Here is a 19,506-nt window from a genome sequence, read left to right on the forward strand (position 1 = left end):
ATATGATCTGGAAAACAAAGGGAAATCCCTCCAGATGCCGTAAACATTTTCTCTGGTTCCAGTGAAAAAATGCCATCTACAGGACTACCATTGTTTGATTCATGTGACGTTGCTTTCAGTGAAAATCTAATCTCATTGGAAACTGCTTAGAACTCAAAACTGAGGACAACCCAAACCCCCAACCACAACACCCAAAAAAAAAAAAAAAAAAACAACAAAGTCACCCACGTGGGGTTTGCAAACAAAATTTTCAATATCAGGAGTCAAATCTACAATGAATATAGTAAAAGCTCTGAAATAGTCAAAAGTTGCAGCCCGGCCAAGCTGACAATGGTAGTTCTACTCTTGCCTTGCTCGCAGTCAGCCTCCAAATAGTTGAGAGGGAAAAGGGAAATCAGGCAGCAAAGTCTCTATGGAAGGTTTACCACGGAATTTAATTACAAGTAAAGTCTCATGGACAAAATTTATTGCTCATGCAAATTGCTGAAAAGACACATTATTGTGGACCAAGTGGAAGTATAATGAACATGTATATAGTACAGAAACTGTACGCCAACCAAATGATATAAAAATACATATATCCCAGGGTGGTGAAGTGCATGCACTATCATATCAGGGTAACATCACCACCAGCCATGTTGACGCTCAGCGTGTGATATTGTCTTCATCAGCAACCAAATTGCATGTCTAACCAGATGGCTCCACAAAAGAACTCAAGGAACTGATTACAGATTCGTATACCTCGACTCCCTTCAAGAATACGGTATCTTTCAGGAACTGCAAGACAGAAGAAATAAGTCAGGAAAAAGAAAAGGAGCTGGCAGCAAATGCACACGCTACCTTTAAGTAAAATTGGCAAATCTGTCTAACCTCGTTATGGTCGTGCAATAAGATAGGGGTATTCGCCATCGGGGAGAAGCCAAGAGCAGGAATTCCCAACTGTCTCATGTAGCGTGCATCAGTAGTTGAAGCCAAAATTTCAGGCTTTCCAAGTTTTCCTCCAGCTGATGTCACAGCTTGCTTAAAGACCGACCACCAAGGATTGGAATCATCAGTCAGCGTCATTAGAGGACGGCCCTTGTAGTCTCTTATCGGTCCTTTCTCAATTATCTGCCATAAAAAGAGCAGAATTAGCTGATCCCTTTCATTGCCAAGAAAACAAAGGAGGATGATAAAACATATGAAAACTTGAAGTCAGCAACTTTGGACTCATTGTTAATAAAATGTTTGTACCAGTGAATCAAAAATAATCAAGTGACAAACAGAGGTCTATCATGCCAATATAAACTAGAATGTAAAGATAAAATGAACCAAATAGCAACATAATTGAATTGCACCAAACATGCATATTATTTCCATAAAAGATTTTAAAATGCTTCTCTGAGGTTTGAAGATTTCATTGAAATCATGTGATAAATATCCAGCTGATAACACATGGTACACTGAGTCTAGCACTATCAAGGCACTTTTGAATGAAGGATCCCAGTTCTATTTTGATGTAAGCCAGGGTCTTTTAGTCTCCCTAGTCTTGACCTTATTTGCTAAAATCTTCGAAGAGAAACTAAGGCCAACAAAATAAAACTGGAGTTCTCTGTTAGAACTTAATTCTTAGAAAGCTGAACAAAAATTTTTTGGGCAGATAATGAGAATTTGATCATAATAATTTTTATCAGAGCCATTGTTTGCGTAATAACAAGGAACGAGAATTCTACGAAAAAACAAGAACCCTTCAGCTATATGATTTCTAGGATAATATGGACCAAAATGAAGAAATCTTATTGCTCATTCACAAATAACAGGATAGAACAAAAGCTTTGAAAAACATAAGTTAACAAATCAAAACTTCCAGAAGCAAACAGGTCAAAAAGACAACACACCTTTGTACATATTACAGGATTATATTACCCTGCAGAGACAATGGCATGAATGTTTATTATTGCTTGATTCCTAATTGACACCCAGTAATATCTTTTGAGTGTGCATTCAAAGGACAAGTTGAAAGCACAAGAAACACACAGGTGTCTGGGATCAAAGAAACAAATTCCTAAGAAACCCATATTCATACAGACAAAATCACACATACACACACAGAGAGAAAAAAGTACCTCACCAGCTCACCTACTGCTCAAACAGCAGAAAGGTATAGAATGCAAAGTCCAAATCCTAATGATTATTGATAATCAACTTAATTTTTCAAACCAGTAATCCCCGAGTCTGATCAAATGGCACACCACTATTACATGTCCTGATGTTACAATGGCCCGTGGATGTGCAATTCCTATCTACTCAATAAAGCACCAACTTTTTACATAAATTGAGATGCAAAATTCTTGTTCATTTACGCAGAACATCTCTAATGTTTATCACAAAGAAGAAGATAGGTATTATAGAAGGATGCAAAGGAACCTCTATTCACAGAAGAAAATGTAAAGAGCTAGTAATTCCAATACTGTAATCTATCTTCAATAGAGCCTTGTAATCACTTACTGACAAACTGTGTCATTACTGAGCAACAGTACACATAATGTGGCATATACCAGGGCCCTCATATAATGCACCGTGTGGTAGTGAGATGATAAGAAAAGTAATCACTTGATGCATGACAATTTGTAATAACGCCACCCAGAGCTTTCCTCTAAGTAAGTTAAAATGCCTCTTGTAATCAAACGACGTAAAATCTTTGAATCCCAATTTTGTAAGCATATACTTGATGAAGCTGTATTTATAGGCACTTAAACAATAATTTCTCAACAATAGCCGATCAAATTCAATGAGCTGCACTACAAATTTGTATAAGTTAAAAACAAAATAACTGAAAGATCACAATTCACCTCATACGACATATTCCTTATAGCCGGGGCCCATTCTTCGGCAATTCTCCTTCTGATAAGATCAGGGTCTGCCGTAGGTGGCAATCTAACATCAAACCCGGCCTTAGCCTCCGAAGGTTGCATGTTCATTACAAACCCCTGCAAAAAGCACAAGCAATCCAACAATAGCATCACCCACGGAAGGAGGAAAAAAAAAGAAGGAAAGAACCAATACCAAACTTCAAATGACAAATCTCACAGTTGGTGACGGAATGCCAGCTTTCAAATAAACCGGATTGACCGAAATGACCTCAGAGTTCGCCGCTCGTCCAGCCTTAACCACATCAAACTGGCTCTCTCTGAACTTGGTAATCATCTCAACGCTCTTCATCAAATTCTCCATCGCCCCATTATCAAACATCCTCGAACCATGCCCCGGCGCACCTTTAGCTCTAATTATCAAGTGCCACGGCGACCTGTCCGCGTAAAAGACCCTAAAATCATCGTTCGTCGAAGCCTGTCCTTCGTCCATAACAAACCCAACATTCAGTTCCCGAAACTCGTTAGACTCAACGAACTTCGCCATCCCGTCAAACCCTCCGATTTCCTCGTCGGGCACGCAGGACACGTGGACGGTACGGATTGGCTTGAAGTTTTTGACCAGTATCAAGTTGCGGATGGCTTCGAGGTACTGGATGGCGATGCACTTGTCGTCCTGGGACCCACGGGCAAATATTTGGCCGGTTTCAGGGGAGTGGAAGGCGGAGAAGGGAGGGTGGGACCATTTGTCTGGCTCGGCGGGGACGGAGTCGAGGTGGGAGTTCAAGAGGATAGAAGGGAGAGAAGGGTCTGAGCCGGGCCAAGTTAGGAGTAAGACGGGTTTATTCGGGACAAATTCTAGGGTCTTGAATTGAAGGCCAATGGATTGAGCTTGGGATACGAGGAAGGACACCGGAGCTGTGTAGTTGGGATTCGGGTGGGCGGTATTGAATCGGAGGTATTGTTTGAAGCGAGTTATGGGCTCTCGTTCTTCGTGTGATTTTCCAGATGAAGTGAAGGAGAAGAGGATCGCGGCTGCGAGCATCAGAAGCATATGGCGACCGGCGGCCATGGAAGTGACTGTAGACTGTAATAGAGTGGACTGTGATACTGTAGCAAAGAACTCGACGAGTGGGAAACTGTAAACACAAAGCATTAATGTTTGTCATTTCGTAGTATTCAATTTTTGGACCTATTTTGAAAACATTGTAAAATCTTATCCTCACTTGATTATTACCTTCTTCTTTTTTTGTTTTTTTAAGAGAGTTGAGAAATTATTTTAAGTGTAGGGATCTGAATGTTAATACTTGAATATAAATTATCTAACCTGCCAGTATAATTCTTTATCGAAATTAATTTATACTAATTTCAAAAACAAATCTAATTCAGATTTCTGTTCCAAGTTAGTAAAAATAAATAAAATCCTAATACACATTCACACATCACATGATATGAAGGAATTTGGGTAATATATTTTATAATTGTGGGTAAATCTTATGTTTAATGGATGCTAAGTAAAAAAAATTTACTTAGTGATACAAGAGATCATAGCTCATATAGAGTAAAAAGAGAATTACCATCATATTACAAAAAGATACACAATCCCACTATGAGTCTATGACCATATATATCCTATAATAAAATCTACTCAAAAATCTTTTAGAACATTTTATCACCAAAGAAAAACTTTCATTTATTATCTTTTTCTTGTTTCATATTACTTTTGTAAAGTAACAATCTATGTTGATACCATTTTCTTCATAATCATTATTTTTACTACAATTTTTCGTTTTTAGATGATTTTTGTGTAAAGAAAAAATTTAGAATCAAAGTACATAGTAATATCAATAATGATAGAACCATAATTTTTTTTATACAAATTAGTATAACATAACAATGTTATAAAGCATGTATATTTCTTCCTTCCATAGATAAATTATTAATTATTTGGTTATAATGATTTTCACAACCTTTCAAAAAAAAAAAGACAAAAAGATTTTCACAAAACATTTTCTCTTGCCGTGATTGTAATTGTGTAATTTTCGTCTGTCAACATAAGAGTATTTTTATATGAGACGAAATACTTCAATCATAGGCTAATCATAAAAAAAAAGGTAAAACTTCATACACAAAAAGAAAAGATATATATATTTTCGCAGTGTTAGGATCGTGGCTGCGCGTGGGAAATTTCATAATCCAATTGACATGCAACCTTGAATGTCCTAACTGGACCGTCCAACTCAAACGCGATTGGACAGTCACTCAAGACCTGTCGCGTCAAAAGCTCCGGATAGGCGGATACCGACCCCATCGGAAGCGACCAAATCACGCGCCCGCTTCGCGTGTTACTAACTCCTCTTCTCGACTTCTACAACCAAAACCAACAACAAGAACAAATCTCGTCGAAAACAAAAGACAAGTCTCACAGTGGAACTAGCATGGGAGAAACTCTAATTTCACTCGACCGAGCGACGGTGCTTCCGCTAATACTGCTGCTATGCTTAGCGTGTTACATCTGCGTCGTACCAGTAACAGAAGCTATATGGTTACAGATACCGAGTTCGGGGACCAAGTGTGTGTCCGAGGAGATAAATAGCAACGTCGTCGTTTTAGCTGATTATTACGTGATCGATGAAGCTCACCCCGAACACCCTCCCACTGTATCTGCCAAGGTACCTCTTAATCCGTTATTGAACAGTTGAATTCACCCATGAGATAAGCTTAATTATTGATTAAATCAGTATGGTTCATGAATTATTTATTTATTTATTATTATTGTTTTGTATATTGATTGACATGTGATAGTTGTATGTATCACTTGTTGTGTAAAATTGGATTTTACTTGCTCGCGGCAAAGGTAGATTTAAAAATTCCAAGTATCATAAATTTTAAAAAAATAAAAAAAATCTGTGAGTTTGGATCTATTCTCCATCATCTGTACCTGTGTCATGAATTGTTCTCTTACGATGAGTATGAAGGAAGATTCAAATTTCAGGATCGGTGTGATTTCTTTAGCAGCTTATAAGCTCTGCGTATGTTTATTTAGGTGACATCTCCCTATGGGAACAATCTTCATCACAATGAAAATGTAACTCATGGTCAATTTGCATTTACCACTACTGAGGCCGGCAATTATATGGCATGTTTCTGGCTGGGATCCAACCCGCAGAAAGTTGCAGACGCGACTCTGGGCCTTGATTGGAGAATTGGATTTTCTGCCAAGGATTGGGAATCAGTTGCAAAGAAAGATAAGATTGAGGCAAGTTCCTTAAACTATTCATTCCTACTGAAGCTAGAATCGGGACTAAGATTTTTACAGATTTCCACTTGATTTCTTGTTTTTCTGTTCATGTCTATACTGCATGCCTCCAGGGTGTTGAGCTTCACTTGAAGAGACTTGAAGCGCAAGTGCAGTCCATCCATGAGAATCTGCTCTTCCTCAAGCACAGGTCTTCCCTCTTTCTCCCTCCATTTTGATTACTGGCAGACTGGAATATTAACCTACTACAATTAGTGTATGCTAGTAACTTTTATTCATAAAAATTTGAGTCAGAGAAACATGAAGTTTGCGTTATCATTGATTGTTTCGGGCTCTAATGTACAACGTGGCAATAACTAGATATATTGGCAAGAGTGAAAAGAGTTGAGCTGTTTGCTGATTCTGGCTCCTAATATAGGTATTGGTGCAGATACAATTACAATTAACATTATTTCTGATTCGCTAAATACACTTGTGAAGGTTTGACCTAGGGCCTATCCTCCCCATCCTTTTGCTACTCGAGTCAAACCCTGAGGGTGTCTCAACAAGTATAGTTACTGTGTGATTCCTAAGCATATATATGATGTGAATATGAAAAATATAAATTTGACTCTCGAGTAACTCTTTAACCTTGGTTAGTGGATAGTTTCATAGTGTTGGCAAGGATCTCCTCCGGTCGGACAGTTTTGAAGTGTGATTACTAAAAGGTAAAAACAACCTTTATTTAATACATTGAGGGAAAATAACTAAGAGAATACTGTTTTGTATTGACTTATATCAACAAATCAGTTACTTCGTCTAGGAAAAAAAAAATTATCAGTCATTTTTCAAAAGTGAGATTATCTTCTCGTACGGGGACATCAATTTACAAACATGTATAGGACCAGTTTCTGGTAATACTATGTGCATAATATCATTCTAAATTTTCATATTATGTAGATATATCTTAGAATGATAAGTTAATTTACAATAAGTTGGCTAAGATGCATGCATGCAACATTACAACCGCCAATACAGAACTTTGAAATCTCCAACTGTGTAGTTGATATCCTAACTTAAATCTCTAATACCAAACCTGAAAACCTTACCTGAAAGCCCTAACTCAAAACATGAAATCTCGGTTGTATTGTAACGATATTTATTTACCATGTTAGAGGGCCTACTATTACCAATTTGTGCTTTTGCTTGAAAACTCTTCGGTGCTGTAACTTTAATACCTTTGCACTTAGAATTGTTTCGAATTAACTTTCATTTTGTGATATGCGCAACACACAGGGAAGCAGAGATGAGGGAAGTCAGTGAAGTAACCAATTCTAGAGTGGCGTGGCTCAGTATTTTGTCGCTTGGTGTCTGCATTGCAGTTTCCTCATTGCAGCTGTGGTACTTGACACGATACTTTCAGAAGAAGAAGCTTATCTAGAGTATGCTGTCGAATTTTATTTGTCAATAGAAAGCTTGCCTCAGTCTGGGGAACTGAAATGCCCAAATCCATTCGTTCACACCATACCATAGTTTCTTTCTTTTTCTTCTATTTTTTTTTTATTATTATTTTTTCTCATAAGAATCGTGGATGGGAGTTGTGTCTTGGATGGATGAAATTGAAATTTGAAGGTATACAATGTTTACTTCAAACGTATAGAGAGAGAGAAAGAGAGAGAAATGGGCCTTAGCATAATTATCTCTATTTTTAACACAATTCTCTACTTGCACCCTTTAATTTATTTTTTTAAAATTTTAATTATCTTATTCAACGCCCTGTTAAGTGATGAACACCCATGGGCGGAAGCAGTACTAAAAGGGACTCGTGAACATTAACATAGGAGTGTTAACGTAGTTTACTAACTTTAGTTGAGAGATACGCAGGCAGACATTTTGAGTGTCTGTTCTTCACGCAACAAAATGAGTAGAAGATCCTTCATTCATAATGGTGGCTGAGCAAATATTGTATTGACTTAAAATTGTGAAGCTTGCTTTACAATATTAAGATCTTGAGTTTCGATTAACTAGGATCTTGTCTTGAGTGTTAATTGCAGTCTGTAGCTACTATTTGCCTTGGATAAATTTTCATGTTCAAATTTTCCTTCATGCCTTGTTGCTGCTCCTTCAAATGCCTCTTTCTTGTGAAGTTTTTCCCCTATTTATAGTTTATGAAATTTGATTTGTCAATTTATTTGTGTTACAAGACTCTAAACATTGGCCTTTGTTTTATTTATATTTGTCCCGTATTTATTTAGCCCATACAAATTTGCTCCAGTTTATCTGAAAATTGGGAACTAATGATAACTGTATTTAATTGTTAATTAAAATTTTGAATGTCGGATTTAAGAAGAAAAAAATGGTATATGATGATGTGCCTTCTTTTTTAATTGTTTAATGGTTTTTTTTTTTTCCCATTTAATCAAACAGGGGTACATGCCTACATGGGAGTTTTAAAGGGGATTCTATATCACTTCTTTGTGCAAAACATTGTTGGCCCAATAATAAGCGATTAGACCAACACCATTTGGACCGAGCTTCTTGCGTCAATTAAAAATACTTATAATTCCTTTTTTTAATTTTATTTTTAAAATACTTCAATTTAATTTGTGAAAAATAAATTTTATATTAAAATCAATTATTTTCTCATGAATTCTCACTCAAAAAATAATTCTTTTAATTTTTTATTTATAAAATAATAAAAATCTTAAAATATTTTTATTACACAATCTCTATTTTCATAATTCTAAACTCTTATAATTTTCTCAAAAAATTTTAAATATAAATTATAAAATGAATGTGTAAAAAATTTATTAAAATAATAATTATTTAAATATTTCATTGAATTCTCATTTTAAAATAAAAAATAACAAATAAAAAATAATTTATATTTAGTTATTTACGTAATTTTAATTAATATGAAAAAAAAAAGAAGAGGAAACAGAACGGGCCCGAGAAAGAGTCTTGAGGCTAAGAATAACTGGAACATAATGGCTATTATGGCAGCAGCAACAGTAGCAACGGTAGTGGCGCGACCATTGTCATTAACATTGGTTAGCAGACGAAGATCCAGATGGGGTTTTTCTCCTTTGGCTTATTCATCATCATCATCATCTTCTTCATCTTCGACAAGAAAGCTAGTGCTATACTCAAAGCCCGGTTGCTGTTTGTGTGATGGCCTCAAAGAAAAGCTGCAGGCCGCTTTCTTACTCTCGGGCCCTGATTCCCTTCACGACGTCGATTTACAGGTTACCCATTTCTCCCACACACACTCTCTCTCTTTGTCTGTGTGTAGTAATTTGATTGATTGTGTTGAATGTGTGTTGTTGATTTTGTCAGGTGAGAGATATTACAACCAATCCTGAGTGGGAAAAGTCTTACCAGTATGAGATACCTGTATTGGCCAGAGTACTTTCTGATGGCACCGAGGTTATTTTATTTTATTTTTTCTTTGATTTTCTGTTGGGCAATTTGTTCTGAAATTTAAGCTTTAGCTTTGTCTGCTGATTTCTGTTTCAAGATTCATTAATTTACACATTCCTATCACACTAATGAATTCATTAGAGAAAAGCACTAGAATCAAGGTGGAGCTTAAAAGGCTAACAGTCCAACACACCGTTGACTTAAAAATTTATTTTTCTAAGAACTCAAAATTTTGATTCTGTATACAAATTACCTAGGAGATATCAACTGCTTCAGCAGTTGCTCATTGAAAATGATAGAGTAATTTCTTACTGAGAATAAGATAGACGTTTTTTTCCCCCCATTTATATGGCTTTGGACAAGGTCATATTTGACCACCGAAGAATGTGAGTTCTGGAGTTATATTCATTTTTGTTTTCGTGGTGGCAGGTTACAAATGAAAGAAATGTGCTAATTACAGGGGGGTTATTTTGTGAATGATTACGCTCAGGCTCACAAGGATTTTGGCAGTCATTGTGACAGTTGATTAGATTGTATAACTTGATGTACAAAGATATCTTAAACAGATGGCTTGAGATTAAATCATGTGGAACAGTGCATGAATGACTCTTTCACTAGACGACCATAGATCATTTTGAATCACATCCGTATTTAACTTAAGAAGTCTGTCTTGTGAGTTGTGACGGGGGATGGTAATAGATGTCTTTCATATTCCAATGATCATTGCAATATATTCACTAGTAATAATATCATGTGAGAGTTGATAACTCCCAAAAGTAAATGTTGAGCAGGTGCTGATGGCTTGGATCACAGGTTTAGGATTGAGGCTTGGTTGAGCCAAATGTCACTTGACTGTGTAATGGCTTATCAGCAATTGAATTTCTTAAATATTCTGGTCAGTAAATATATATATATATATAATCAGTAATTGATGATGGATCTTCTGCTTCCGCATATTTCAAGTTGTTCCTGACCCTATATCTTTTGTGGTGAAAGTTTCTACAAGTTGAGGTCTTCTTGTCATCACTGATCAATCTGTTTATGTATATTTTCTCGTTATCCCTACTGACCAGATATTAAGATCATATATAACCAACATTAGAAAAAGTTTATATTTCACAATTAAAAGATATTGATGACTGATACCTACAGTTTCTCTTTAACATGCGGTTTTGATTCTTAAACAAAATATTTTTTATGTCATCACCTTTGTCATGGCTTGTTTCATTCTTGACATCTGCTGTGCTTTATGCTTTTACTTTTTCCTTAAACCTGTTTGGTTGTATAAAATTTATAAACCTTTATTATCTGATCAATTTTACCTTTATTATCTGATCAATTTTGGAGGTGAACTCACATGATCTTTTTAAATATCTAACACAAAATTGTTCTTTCTTTCAGGAAGCTCTACCTAGATTATCTCCTCGGATCGGGGTGGAGTTAATTCAGAAGAAGATTGCAGCTGCTTTAAGACAATGACTGGCATATGTGCTATTAAAACTCAACTAAAATCGCTTTATCCGGAGGAAGTATCTTGAAGGTGACAGCTGGTTGTGTGGTTGAATTGTGATGTATTATCAACTTGAACTCCTGATGAATGGTGGCAACAATTTTCTGGTATTTGTTCTTTCTAGCGAAAAAGTGTATCTTTATAGCCAATCACTGTGATTTTTATGAAAGTAGAGACATTGATTTGTTTTCTTCCATTGCTTTTGTGGACAAGGTGCAGATGTGCTTTCATTTTGCTCTTTTGACCAATCCATTAAGTTTGATCTCTTAAATCCAATCATCAGAAAACCTAAGGCAACAAAGATAACTTTATGTTGTTTGACTGCTTTCTGCTTTATCAACACCCAGGAGGCCAGGACCCATAGGAGGTTACTGACACATAAAATTGGGATAATCGGTTTTGTATTGTGTTATGTCATTGTCATCATCTATCACTGAATGAAATTTGTTTCCCTATTTTGTATTTGTATTTGTATTGTACTTGATAAAACTAATATCATTTAACTTTAGGTTCCGATAGACTTCGAGCACAGTTGTAACAACTCATTCTTATAGGGACTCGATTTTCTCCCAGTACTTAAAGAGTGTTAGTTGCTTCCCTGAAAACAGAATAATTTCCTCCTCAATAGTTATGATTATAAAATATTAATAGTATTGTATTTATTTTTAAAACGAACTTTTTACTCGAGACCAAGCCCAGCCCATTCTCAAACTATGGTGTCGCATTTTCGGAAGAGGATTATTCAATTCATTCAGTTTTTGTCTTTTTGGTTTTACAATCAGAAATCCACGTTTATGTATTTAAATTACAACTCTCTAGAGGCACTTTTGAAAAATATCCTTCAAGACTCTAATTAAACTGCTACATAATGCAATTCTTTCAGATTACTTTTCTTATTATTTATTTAAACTTTGGAAAGTAATGCTTTACTAATTAATTAATTAATAATCGAATTTGATCAAGTATTGTTGCATTACAGAAAAAAAATGTCACTTAGCAGCTGAATGAGCCAAAAACCCAAAAGATTGTGGCAAATTATAAATTTGATAGATGCTAGTATTGCTGTTATTGGTAGTGACAACCATTATCGATGCCGTGGATTCATCGTGTGAGGAAAAGAGAACTCAAGACTATCAACAGATGTAATTTCTCCATTAAATAACGCTTCACTTTCACAACGTTATCTTATGGGATGCCAGATACTGAGTTTAGTCATTGTAGTTAATTGGGGCCAAAATTAAAAGGATATACTTAAAACTTTTAAGTAGATCTCTTTACGTGAAAGGACTTGAGCTTCGCCCAAAAAATGGGTCAAGATTGAAAAAATAAAAACTAATTGATACAAAATTAGCATGTGTGTGTCCAAACATGAGAGAGACCTTAGCTTTAGGTTGATAATTAAGAACTCAACGTTAATATTAAGACAAGTGTTAAGTACATCTTTCATACATTGGTCTAGCCAAAGTTCTGTCATAAACGCATTTACAGTATTTGGAAATAGAGGCTAGATATTTCTTCTATTTGCAAATCGTTGTTTATTATGATTACCTTTTTGGTTTCGGTATAATACCCATTTCATACTAGCATTAAAACAATAAAAGATAAAGTACATTTTTATATAATACGATCAAATAAATTATAAAACTTTGGATTTATGCATGCGTCAGATTTTTATTTAATATCAATTTGTGGTTAAAAAAAATTATTTATCTTTCAACATTCATCTTGGGATGTTGATCTAGATATTTATAAGAGACGAAAGAGACAAAAATTAGAGAGGAAAGCGCGTTGCTAATTAATTCTTACATTAATTTGGAAATTAACCAATATTGGGTTGTTGTTGCTCATCATAGATTATGCCGTTCTTGCCAACAATTCCTTTGCCAAAATTGGTTGGCAACGGTACCATCAACGATTTGGGTTTGGACGTGGGAAGATACGTAGTCTATTGATATTAACTTTTTTCTTTCTTTCTCAATCAATGCGTTATGTTACAATCTTTTTTTTCCCCCCCCCCACGTTTTAATTTGTCTTTTTCCTTTTTCAGAGGAATTATTTAGTTCCAAGCCTATCCAAATTTGTATTCCCATGGATTAAGCATTGCATGACTGCAACATCCGTGCACAAATTAATAAATGAGTACGTGTACGCACACGTTCTGGATCAAACTAGCTTCGTGGCCTTTTGTTCATGATTCATGAATCATGAATCTTGAATCTTGAATCTTGAATCTTGAATCTTGAATATTCTATCGCTATCAATCATGCACGGGCTGATTGTAGGGTTAAAGTTTGCGGATTGGACTCGATATCACTAAGCTGGAATCATGTCAAAGCTGTTTTCTTGCTTTATCAATGGATCCCTAGCTAGCTAGCTGGCTAGTTCGCTTTTCTGACCATTAAAGCAGCTTTCTGATAAGCAATAATTTATTGAGACAGTCATGTAGTTGGCTAGCTAGTAATGGCCAAATTATTTGATTAATCATTTTAACGCTTTCTTCTCTCTTTTTTGAAAATGAAAAGAACTCTAAAGTAGTGTAAGACCAGTATATAGATCCTCTTTATCGACTTACGTGTCCATGCATGTAGCTTGAATGTGCATGGAGTTGTTAGAAAATTTATTAGAATGGTTAAATATCTCACTCACATAATAAGAATGGTGCATATATGTACTCAATTATTATTGTTTAATTTGTGAGTGCTTCAATAAAGCAGTTAATTAAGTAGCAGATTAACTAAGGCAACTAGAAAAATAAGATCGATTATAAAGCATATGACGTGCAAATGTGCACAACTTCTCTGTAAGTTTCGTTTTCCGTTTAATTGCAAATGGAAAACAACTCTTTCATTAGTTCATCACAATGGTACCTTTCTTCTTCAATCATTCTAAAGCAAATCAAACAACATTGAAGAAAAGAACAACCTTTTTCCCACTTTTTGACTGCTTTCCACTTAATTATGTAAGACCCTCTATCATCTTTTGGCTCTTTCATTGTATCGATCTGTTGTCCGACCATTTAATTCCTAATTGTATTCTGTGATCTTCCCCCACAAAACTCCTCTTCCTTTTTCTTAATAATGAATTTCTTAAACTAACAAAAGAGTTCATTCTTTTAAATTTGAGTGGGTCTTTTTACTTTGAGTGGGTCTTTTTAAGGTTAAAGTGGATGACATCGTATCAATCTAATAATTGTTGTTAATCAACTCCAACTTTAAACAATAAAAATCCATACACCTAGATAGACTGTGGCCTTTAAGATGTTGTTGCTTTAAGACTAATAGACTTTGTATTTGATAAATATTTTATGTTCTTTCTATTATTAATGGTAACTGAGATTTTTAAAAAAAAAATACTTTTCGCATATATTTTATTTATTTTGGTCATTGATGCTAAGGGAATTAGTTTTTGAATATCAGAATTCAGAATTGAGGCGAAGATTTGTTTTCTTTTGCCTATCAATATCATGCAAGCTGATTGAGAAGCAACTATACGCAAATTCATTAACAGCCGCTGCTTTATTTCTACCAATCAGCTATAAGAAAATTAAGAAAAGCTGAAATCACTGACACATCCCAATGTCTGGGGGAAACTTATCCCCAATTGCTTTGCTTGCTCCCAATTTCTTTCGTAGCCGATAAATGTATGTTTACACATTTTTAGGATATGACGATTCATGCTTGATTGATGTGTGTACCGGCTCCATTAGTGTAAAATTTTTTTTGGATAATTAATATTTTTTGGAACAAGAAATCATCATTTGATGATGATGCAAAATAATAGCACACGGTATATAGTTGCTTCATCTGTCCTATATCATTTTTTCTCCTACTCCCAAACCTTTATTACATATTTGATTAAATTTGTTTTGAGGATGAAAACGACACGTAATTAACTAACACTTAATTTGGAAGACAAATAATGAAGCACTCACCACCCCATTATGGGCTTACCTCACTACGCACTTTCGTTATTTTCTCCATTTATACACCATATATACTAATGTACTACCTATGATTAATAACTAATAATTAAAACTTAATTCTTTTTAAATGTGATCTCCGGGTAAAAAAAATCTTGATCAGGTACTCTATATATACGTATATGCATGGCCTGATATAAATAGGTTTGCTGTTTCTATTTTCCGCATCTTGCATCCAAATTAACTATATATACTGATCGATGCCAGATGTTAAGTTCTAATTTGGTTTTGCAAAATGTTGCTAGTCTATTGTATATTGAGTTCTATGTGATAAGGTAAAATTAATGGATATGATTATGTCATGGTGGATTAATCAATTCGCTATATGCACGACAAGAAACTGCTTCCATCCAATTTAATTAACTGAAATTGAAGTCTGGTTAATTTTATGGAGGCCAAAGCACGAAAAATCATTTAATTTTTAGCTTGTTATGTACTCTTGGATTGTATCAATAATGATATATAATTTTATTGTTAGTTGGATCTTTTATCATAAAGAGTGTTTTGTAGATGGGAAGAATGGAGTGCCAACAAACTCGATTAAGAAGTTATTATTTTAAAAGATAGCTTAATAATACATGTTTGATAGTTTACCAATAAGTGGCAGAATTTGATTAGTTTACCAATAGTTGGTAGAATGTGGTTAACTATTAAGAAATCCATTACATATTTATGTATTCCCATATATGTGTATTCTTCTATAGAGAATGATAGAAATACTATTTATTTTTTTTATTATATAGCACTTGTACTATTCATGTTGAATTACATGCATGAGAAACCTTTAATTTGCAATAGTCATCTAGATTATCATATAAGATTAGATTGAAACATTGATTGATATGTTCCGCTTCCTTTATTTTTAATGAAAAGATGAATTTCCCAACGATTAAGAAGACAAAAACAATCAGTTGAATTAAAAGTGCAAATTGATGACCAGAGCAACCGTATTATCTGAACAATTTAAGCGTGCTTCATGATTTTGCTCTATATAAGAAAGACCATTCACGCTATTTCACGTGCGAATCGTATAGAGTTTTCAGTTCATCAAATTATAATTTAAGTAATTAAGAACGGTCTTCGAAAATCTTAAGACATATTTGCTTATGATTTTCTTGCAATTTGGCTCAGCCGGAATGTTCATAATTAGCATGGCGACTCTCAATCAAGGCATGAATCGTTATGTGCCAATCGTTTATCGCAATGCTATTGCTGCCTTTGTCCTTGCGCCTTTTGCCCTAGTGCTTGAAAGGTAATTTATTAAAAAAGACTGAACTTAGGAGTAATTTAAAGTTTTGAATAATTTGGACGATATTTTGAAGGTAGTCTGATTATTTGGGATAATTTGAAATTAACTCTCTACTAAATATTTTCTTACAAAAGATTACTCTATTCTCTGTACTTTTTCAACCTTTTCCTTGTTGATTTTAATGCGTCTCCATTTCTTCATTTCTTACAGGAAAATAGGGCCTAAGATGAAGATTTCAAATTTCTTACTAATAATGACCGTGGGATTTCTTAAGTATGTTTTCTCATGCACCCACATAACACTTTACATTTTGACATGTTTTTAGCTAGTTAGAGTTGGAAGAGCACATTATTATTCTTTGAAATAGAAAATAACGAGTAAACGCTCCTTCAAATAGTTTAAATTAATAACTCATTCAGTCCATATATTTTAAAAGAGTATTGAAGAAGACATCTTGATGCTTTCATGGCTGAGCGATTTGACCCTTTCGAGGGTAAAATAATATTTTTCATAAAAGTTTATAGGTCTAACTCAATCTAAAAACTAACTCAAAAGTTGAAAGTTGTCCAAATCTTATATACTTAACCTAAATTCAATACTCAGTTGATGTGAGATATTTGCCATAGCACCCCCTGTCACGTGCATACCATCCTTTTGATTGGTCCTTGTCACATGATAAGATAGTGTAGGCCACTCGTACATTAATTTGGCTCTGGTAACATATATAAGCATGTAAACCTAACTCAACCTAAAAGCTAGTTTAAGAGTTTGGGGTTTACTCAAGTCTTATATACTAACTCAAGTTTTAATACTCAGTCGATGTGGACTATTTTCTCTAATATTTTTATCTTAAATAATTTATAATTCATATAAATATAACATGCAACAGGTGAGAAATATATGATAACTAAACAGATATACCTACACAACTAATTAGCTCAAAGTATAATGATATTTACACTACAAAATACATGTGGGTATTAATTGGTTATTACTATTAGTTTTTTAAAATATTAGGGTGATAATGGATTATTTAAAAAACAAAAAGTAGGGCCAAACACTACCCTTTAACAGAAGTGTTTTATTTTATTTTTTAAAAGAAAACTTTACACAAATATATCTGAAAAAAATCACTTTTATGAGGTGCACTTTGTTCTTTTTTTTTTTTATTTAAATGGAATGCTCATCCTAAAATATGTACAGATAATTGCAATTTTTAAATTATACACTCAAATTAATGAAATGAATGGTGAGTTTTTAGATGTAAAATCTCGCTAGGATTCTTGTCGTACATATATTTATTTTTCCGCAATCGATGGTGTAGCACATATGACAAAGAATTTATTAGCAAGAAGGATGTATACTAAAATACTGGAAATATTCAAAATATATAAGTGTATTGTTTTTTTTTTTTTGAATTAATCGTAAGTTTATTGATAATATTAAATAACATGGCACATATATTTTATCGTTCAATTAAAAGTCTCAGGTGAAATTATAACATTTATATTTTATGCTAAGTATATAGTACTTGATTCACAGACCAATCCTCGATCGAAGTTTCACGTACTTGGGAATGAAATTCACGTCAGCAACATATGCATCTGCAATTGATTATGAATGCAGAGTTAATTCTCTTTTAAATTATCGTATCCAGTGAATCTTTTCAAAAGACGCCGAAAAAAAAATCTGGTGAACCAACAGATTAGAGAGAGTAAATATGAAAGAGTTTCAAGCATAGTCAAGCTAAGGTCTTCGTAGTGACTCCTGGAGAAGCTTTGCTGACGACAATACTCAAAACCCCTGTCCTTCATCTCCCATGCATGGTCATAAAAAACAACAAGCCACCGCGAAAGCAGCGGTGGCGACGACTCCGATAAACAGTGGGTGGCTGGAACACTCCTAATCCTTCTAGGTTGCGTCTCCTGGTCCTCCTCTTACGTACTTCAAGTAATCTTCTTGCGTGGCACCATAATTGTTTACAAGCATAAATTTGATATAATTTTTTATTTGACAAAATTAACCTTAAGCCCTTCTTCTCTATGATATATTTTGAATGCATGCATGGTAATTCAGTCGATAACGATAAAGAGATACCGGGCAGAGCTGTCTCTGTCGTCGATTATATGCTTGGCCGGAACTCTTGCAGGGTGCAGCGATTCAGTGGATGGGCAGTCGACTGGGACTCTAGGCTCTTTGCCCCACTTTACACGGTGGGGACCTGCGTAGAAAATAATATAAAGTGTTTCCTTACATGTGGTCAGGGTTATAGATGTTATTAACCCATAAATTAACTAGTTTTTTTAATACGAATGTCAAATTTCTTATTAAAAACTTTACTGGTTACAATCTTGGAATGTCAAATTCCTCTATATATTCATGTATAAGACTTTACTATTTTTATATTACTTCACTAATTTGTGTTTTTGTAAAAATGCATTTACAGGGAATAGTTAGCTCGGGAATCACATAATTATGTGCAAGGACTTGTGACGAAGACAGAAGGCCCAGTATTTGTCACTGCCCTCGACCTCTTTGCATGATCATCGTTGCTATTGTTGGCTCCGTCATCGTTACTGAAAAACTTCACCTTGGAAGCTAACATATATACATTTTCTACAAGCCAAAACTGACATTTTGGATTTTTAAAATATGAACCCCCGTTGGCTCAAGTTTAGATCGGATTCTGTAAGACTTAGAGTGCCGCATTGGGAAAAAAAAGAAAAGAAAATATAATAATAATAACTAAAAGTGCCACCACACTAAGGGCCAATTGTAAAATCAGGGTTAATTAATTAATTTTTCACGTATCTTAGGAAACAATTTAAAAACAACTAAGTTGAGAGATATTTTAATATTTTTTATTTTTTATTTTTAAAAAAGAAGTCGAACTAGAGACAAAAACATTATATAAAGTAACGGGCCATGTTGCACCGACCTCTTAAGAATAAAATAGGCAAAAACTCCACAGCAAATTAAATTAGCCTAACTATTTTGAAGTCGGGTGATCACACAACATGAGACCAGGCGGCGGAATTTATACCTCTACATGTACATGCATGCATGCATACATATATCAACCAAATAACGGGAAATAACATCATTAAGTTTTAAGAGATGATTTTTATTAATAAAATAATAATCTTTCAATAATAATAATAATAATTATTATTATTATTTTTGATAGAATCTTTCAATAATTATTATCTTACTTTTTGATTTTCTAGCAAGTATCATTGGAGGGATTATCAGGCTCAGGCT

General features: G+C 34.3%; 4 protein-coding genes across 7 annotated transcripts; 3 read left to right on the forward strand and 1 right to left on the reverse strand.

Moving 5' to 3' along the window:
- Positions 1 to 235: 235 nt before the first annotated feature.
- On the reverse strand, positions 236 to 4,016 carry LOC112098515 (aminoacylase-1). Its single transcript, XM_024185049.1, has 4 exons — positions 3,070 to 4,016; positions 2,832 to 2,969; positions 871 to 1,110; positions 236 to 777 (listed from the first exon to the last, which is right to left on the reverse strand). Exons 1-4 carry the CDS (start codon positions 4,003 to 4,005, stop codon positions 688 to 690), a joined length of 1,404 nt encoding a protein of 467 aa, XP_024040817.1. The 5' UTR covers positions 4,006 to 4,016; the 3' UTR covers positions 236 to 687.
- Positions 4,017 to 5,053: 1,037 nt separating this feature from the next.
- Positions 5,054 to 8,649, forward strand: LOC18042818 (transmembrane emp24 domain-containing protein p24delta5). Of its 3 annotated transcripts, none has more exons than XM_024185190.1 (5): positions 5,054 to 5,521; positions 5,896 to 6,108; positions 6,222 to 6,298; positions 6,755 to 6,815; positions 7,384 to 7,463. In XM_024185190.1, exons 1-4 carry the CDS (start codon positions 5,288 to 5,290, stop codon positions 6,810 to 6,812), a joined length of 582 nt encoding a protein of 193 aa, XP_024040958.1. In that variant the 5' UTR covers positions 5,054 to 5,287; the 3' UTR covers positions 6,813 to 6,815; positions 7,384 to 7,463. The 3 variants fall into 3 exon arrangements, with proteins under 3 accessions (XP_024040958.1, XP_024040957.1, XP_024040956.1); XM_024185189.1 differs by lacking the exon at positions 6,755 to 6,815 and adding an exon at positions 8,515 to 8,649 and having other exon boundaries at positions 5,056 to 5,521; positions 7,384 to 7,529; XM_024185188.1 differs by lacking the exon at positions 6,755 to 6,815 and having other exon boundaries at positions 5,057 to 5,521; positions 7,384 to 7,744.
- Positions 8,650 to 8,984: 335 nt separating this feature from the next.
- LOC18042819 lies at positions 8,985 to 11,531 on the forward strand. 2 transcript variants are annotated; one of them, XR_002905467.1, is made up of 4 exons: positions 8,985 to 9,332; positions 9,424 to 9,513; positions 10,909 to 11,124; positions 11,237 to 11,531. XR_002905467.1 is itself a non-coding variant. In XM_006434100.2 (3 exons), exons 1-3 carry the CDS (start codon positions 9,003 to 9,005, stop codon positions 10,984 to 10,986), a joined length of 498 nt encoding a protein of 165 aa, XP_006434163.1. In that variant the 5' UTR covers positions 8,985 to 9,002; the 3' UTR covers positions 10,987 to 11,206. The 2 variants fall into 2 exon arrangements, 1 of the variants encoding a protein (XP_006434163.1); XM_006434100.2 differs by lacking the exon at positions 11,237 to 11,531 and having other exon boundaries at positions 10,909 to 11,206.
- A 4,397-nt stretch (positions 11,532 to 15,928) lies between these two features.
- LOC112098199 (WAT1-related protein At4g08290-like) lies at positions 15,929 to 18,847 on the forward strand. Its single transcript, XM_024183844.1, is given in 10 exon segments — positions 15,929 to 15,943; positions 16,091 to 16,248; positions 16,456 to 16,518; positions 17,788 to 17,901; positions 18,090 to 18,195; positions 18,322 to 18,391; positions 18,394 to 18,458; positions 18,692 to 18,715; positions 18,717 to 18,768; positions 18,771 to 18,847. Coding segments are annotated over 10 exon segments (744 nt in total).
- The last annotated feature ends 659 nt before the right edge of the window (positions 18,848 to 19,506 follow it).

Source organism: Citrus clementina, unplaced genomic scaffold (assembly GCF_000493195.1).
Source record: "Citrus clementina cultivar Clemenules unplaced genomic scaffold, Citrus_clementina_v1.0 scaffold_5, whole genome shotgun sequence".
Taxonomy (NCBI): domain Eukaryota; kingdom Viridiplantae; phylum Streptophyta; class Magnoliopsida; order Sapindales; family Rutaceae; genus Citrus; species Citrus x clementina.

What these genes read in the sequence shown, in the direction of transcription:
- LOC112098515 (XM_024185049.1), bottom strand. Translation starts at nt 4,005, where the DNA reads ATGCTTTGTGTTTACAGTTTCCCACTCGTCGAGTTCTTTGCTACAGTA. An exon ending in TAAGGAATATGTCGTATGAG is followed by an intron (nt 1,111 to 2,831) that starts GTGAATTGTGAT and finishes TTTTTATGGCAG; the next exon opens with ATAATTGAGAAAGGACCGAT. An exon ending in TATTGCACGACCATAACGAG is followed by an intron (nt 778 to 870) that starts GTTAGACAGATT and finishes TCTGTCTTGCAG; the next exon opens with TTCCTGAAAGATACCGTATT.
- LOC18042818 (XM_024185189.1), top strand. Translation starts at nt 5,288, where the DNA reads ATGGGAGAAACTCTAATTTCACTCGACCGAGCGACGGTGCTTCCGCTA. An exon ending in CAAAGAAAGATAAGATTGAG is followed by an intron (nt 6,109 to 6,221) that starts GCAAGTTCCTTA and finishes GCATGCCTCCAG; the next exon opens with GGTGTTGAGCTTCACTTGAA. An exon ending in CTGCTCTTCCTCAAGCACAG is followed by an intron (nt 6,299 to 7,383) that starts GTCTTCCCTCTT and finishes CGCAACACACAG; the next exon opens with GGAAGCAGAGATGAGGGAAG.
- LOC18042819 (XM_006434100.2), top strand. Translation starts at nt 9,003, where the DNA reads ATGAAAAAAAAAAGAAGAGGAAACAGAACGGGCCCGAGAAAGAGTCTT. An exon ending in TTCACGACGTCGATTTACAG is followed by an intron (nt 9,333 to 9,423) that starts GTTACCCATTTC and finishes TGATTTTGTCAG; the next exon opens with GTGAGAGATATTACAACCAA. An exon ending in TACTTTCTGATGGCACCGAG is followed by an intron (nt 9,514 to 10,908) that starts GTTATTTTATTT and finishes TCTTTCTTTCAG; the next exon opens with GAAGCTCTACCTAGATTATC.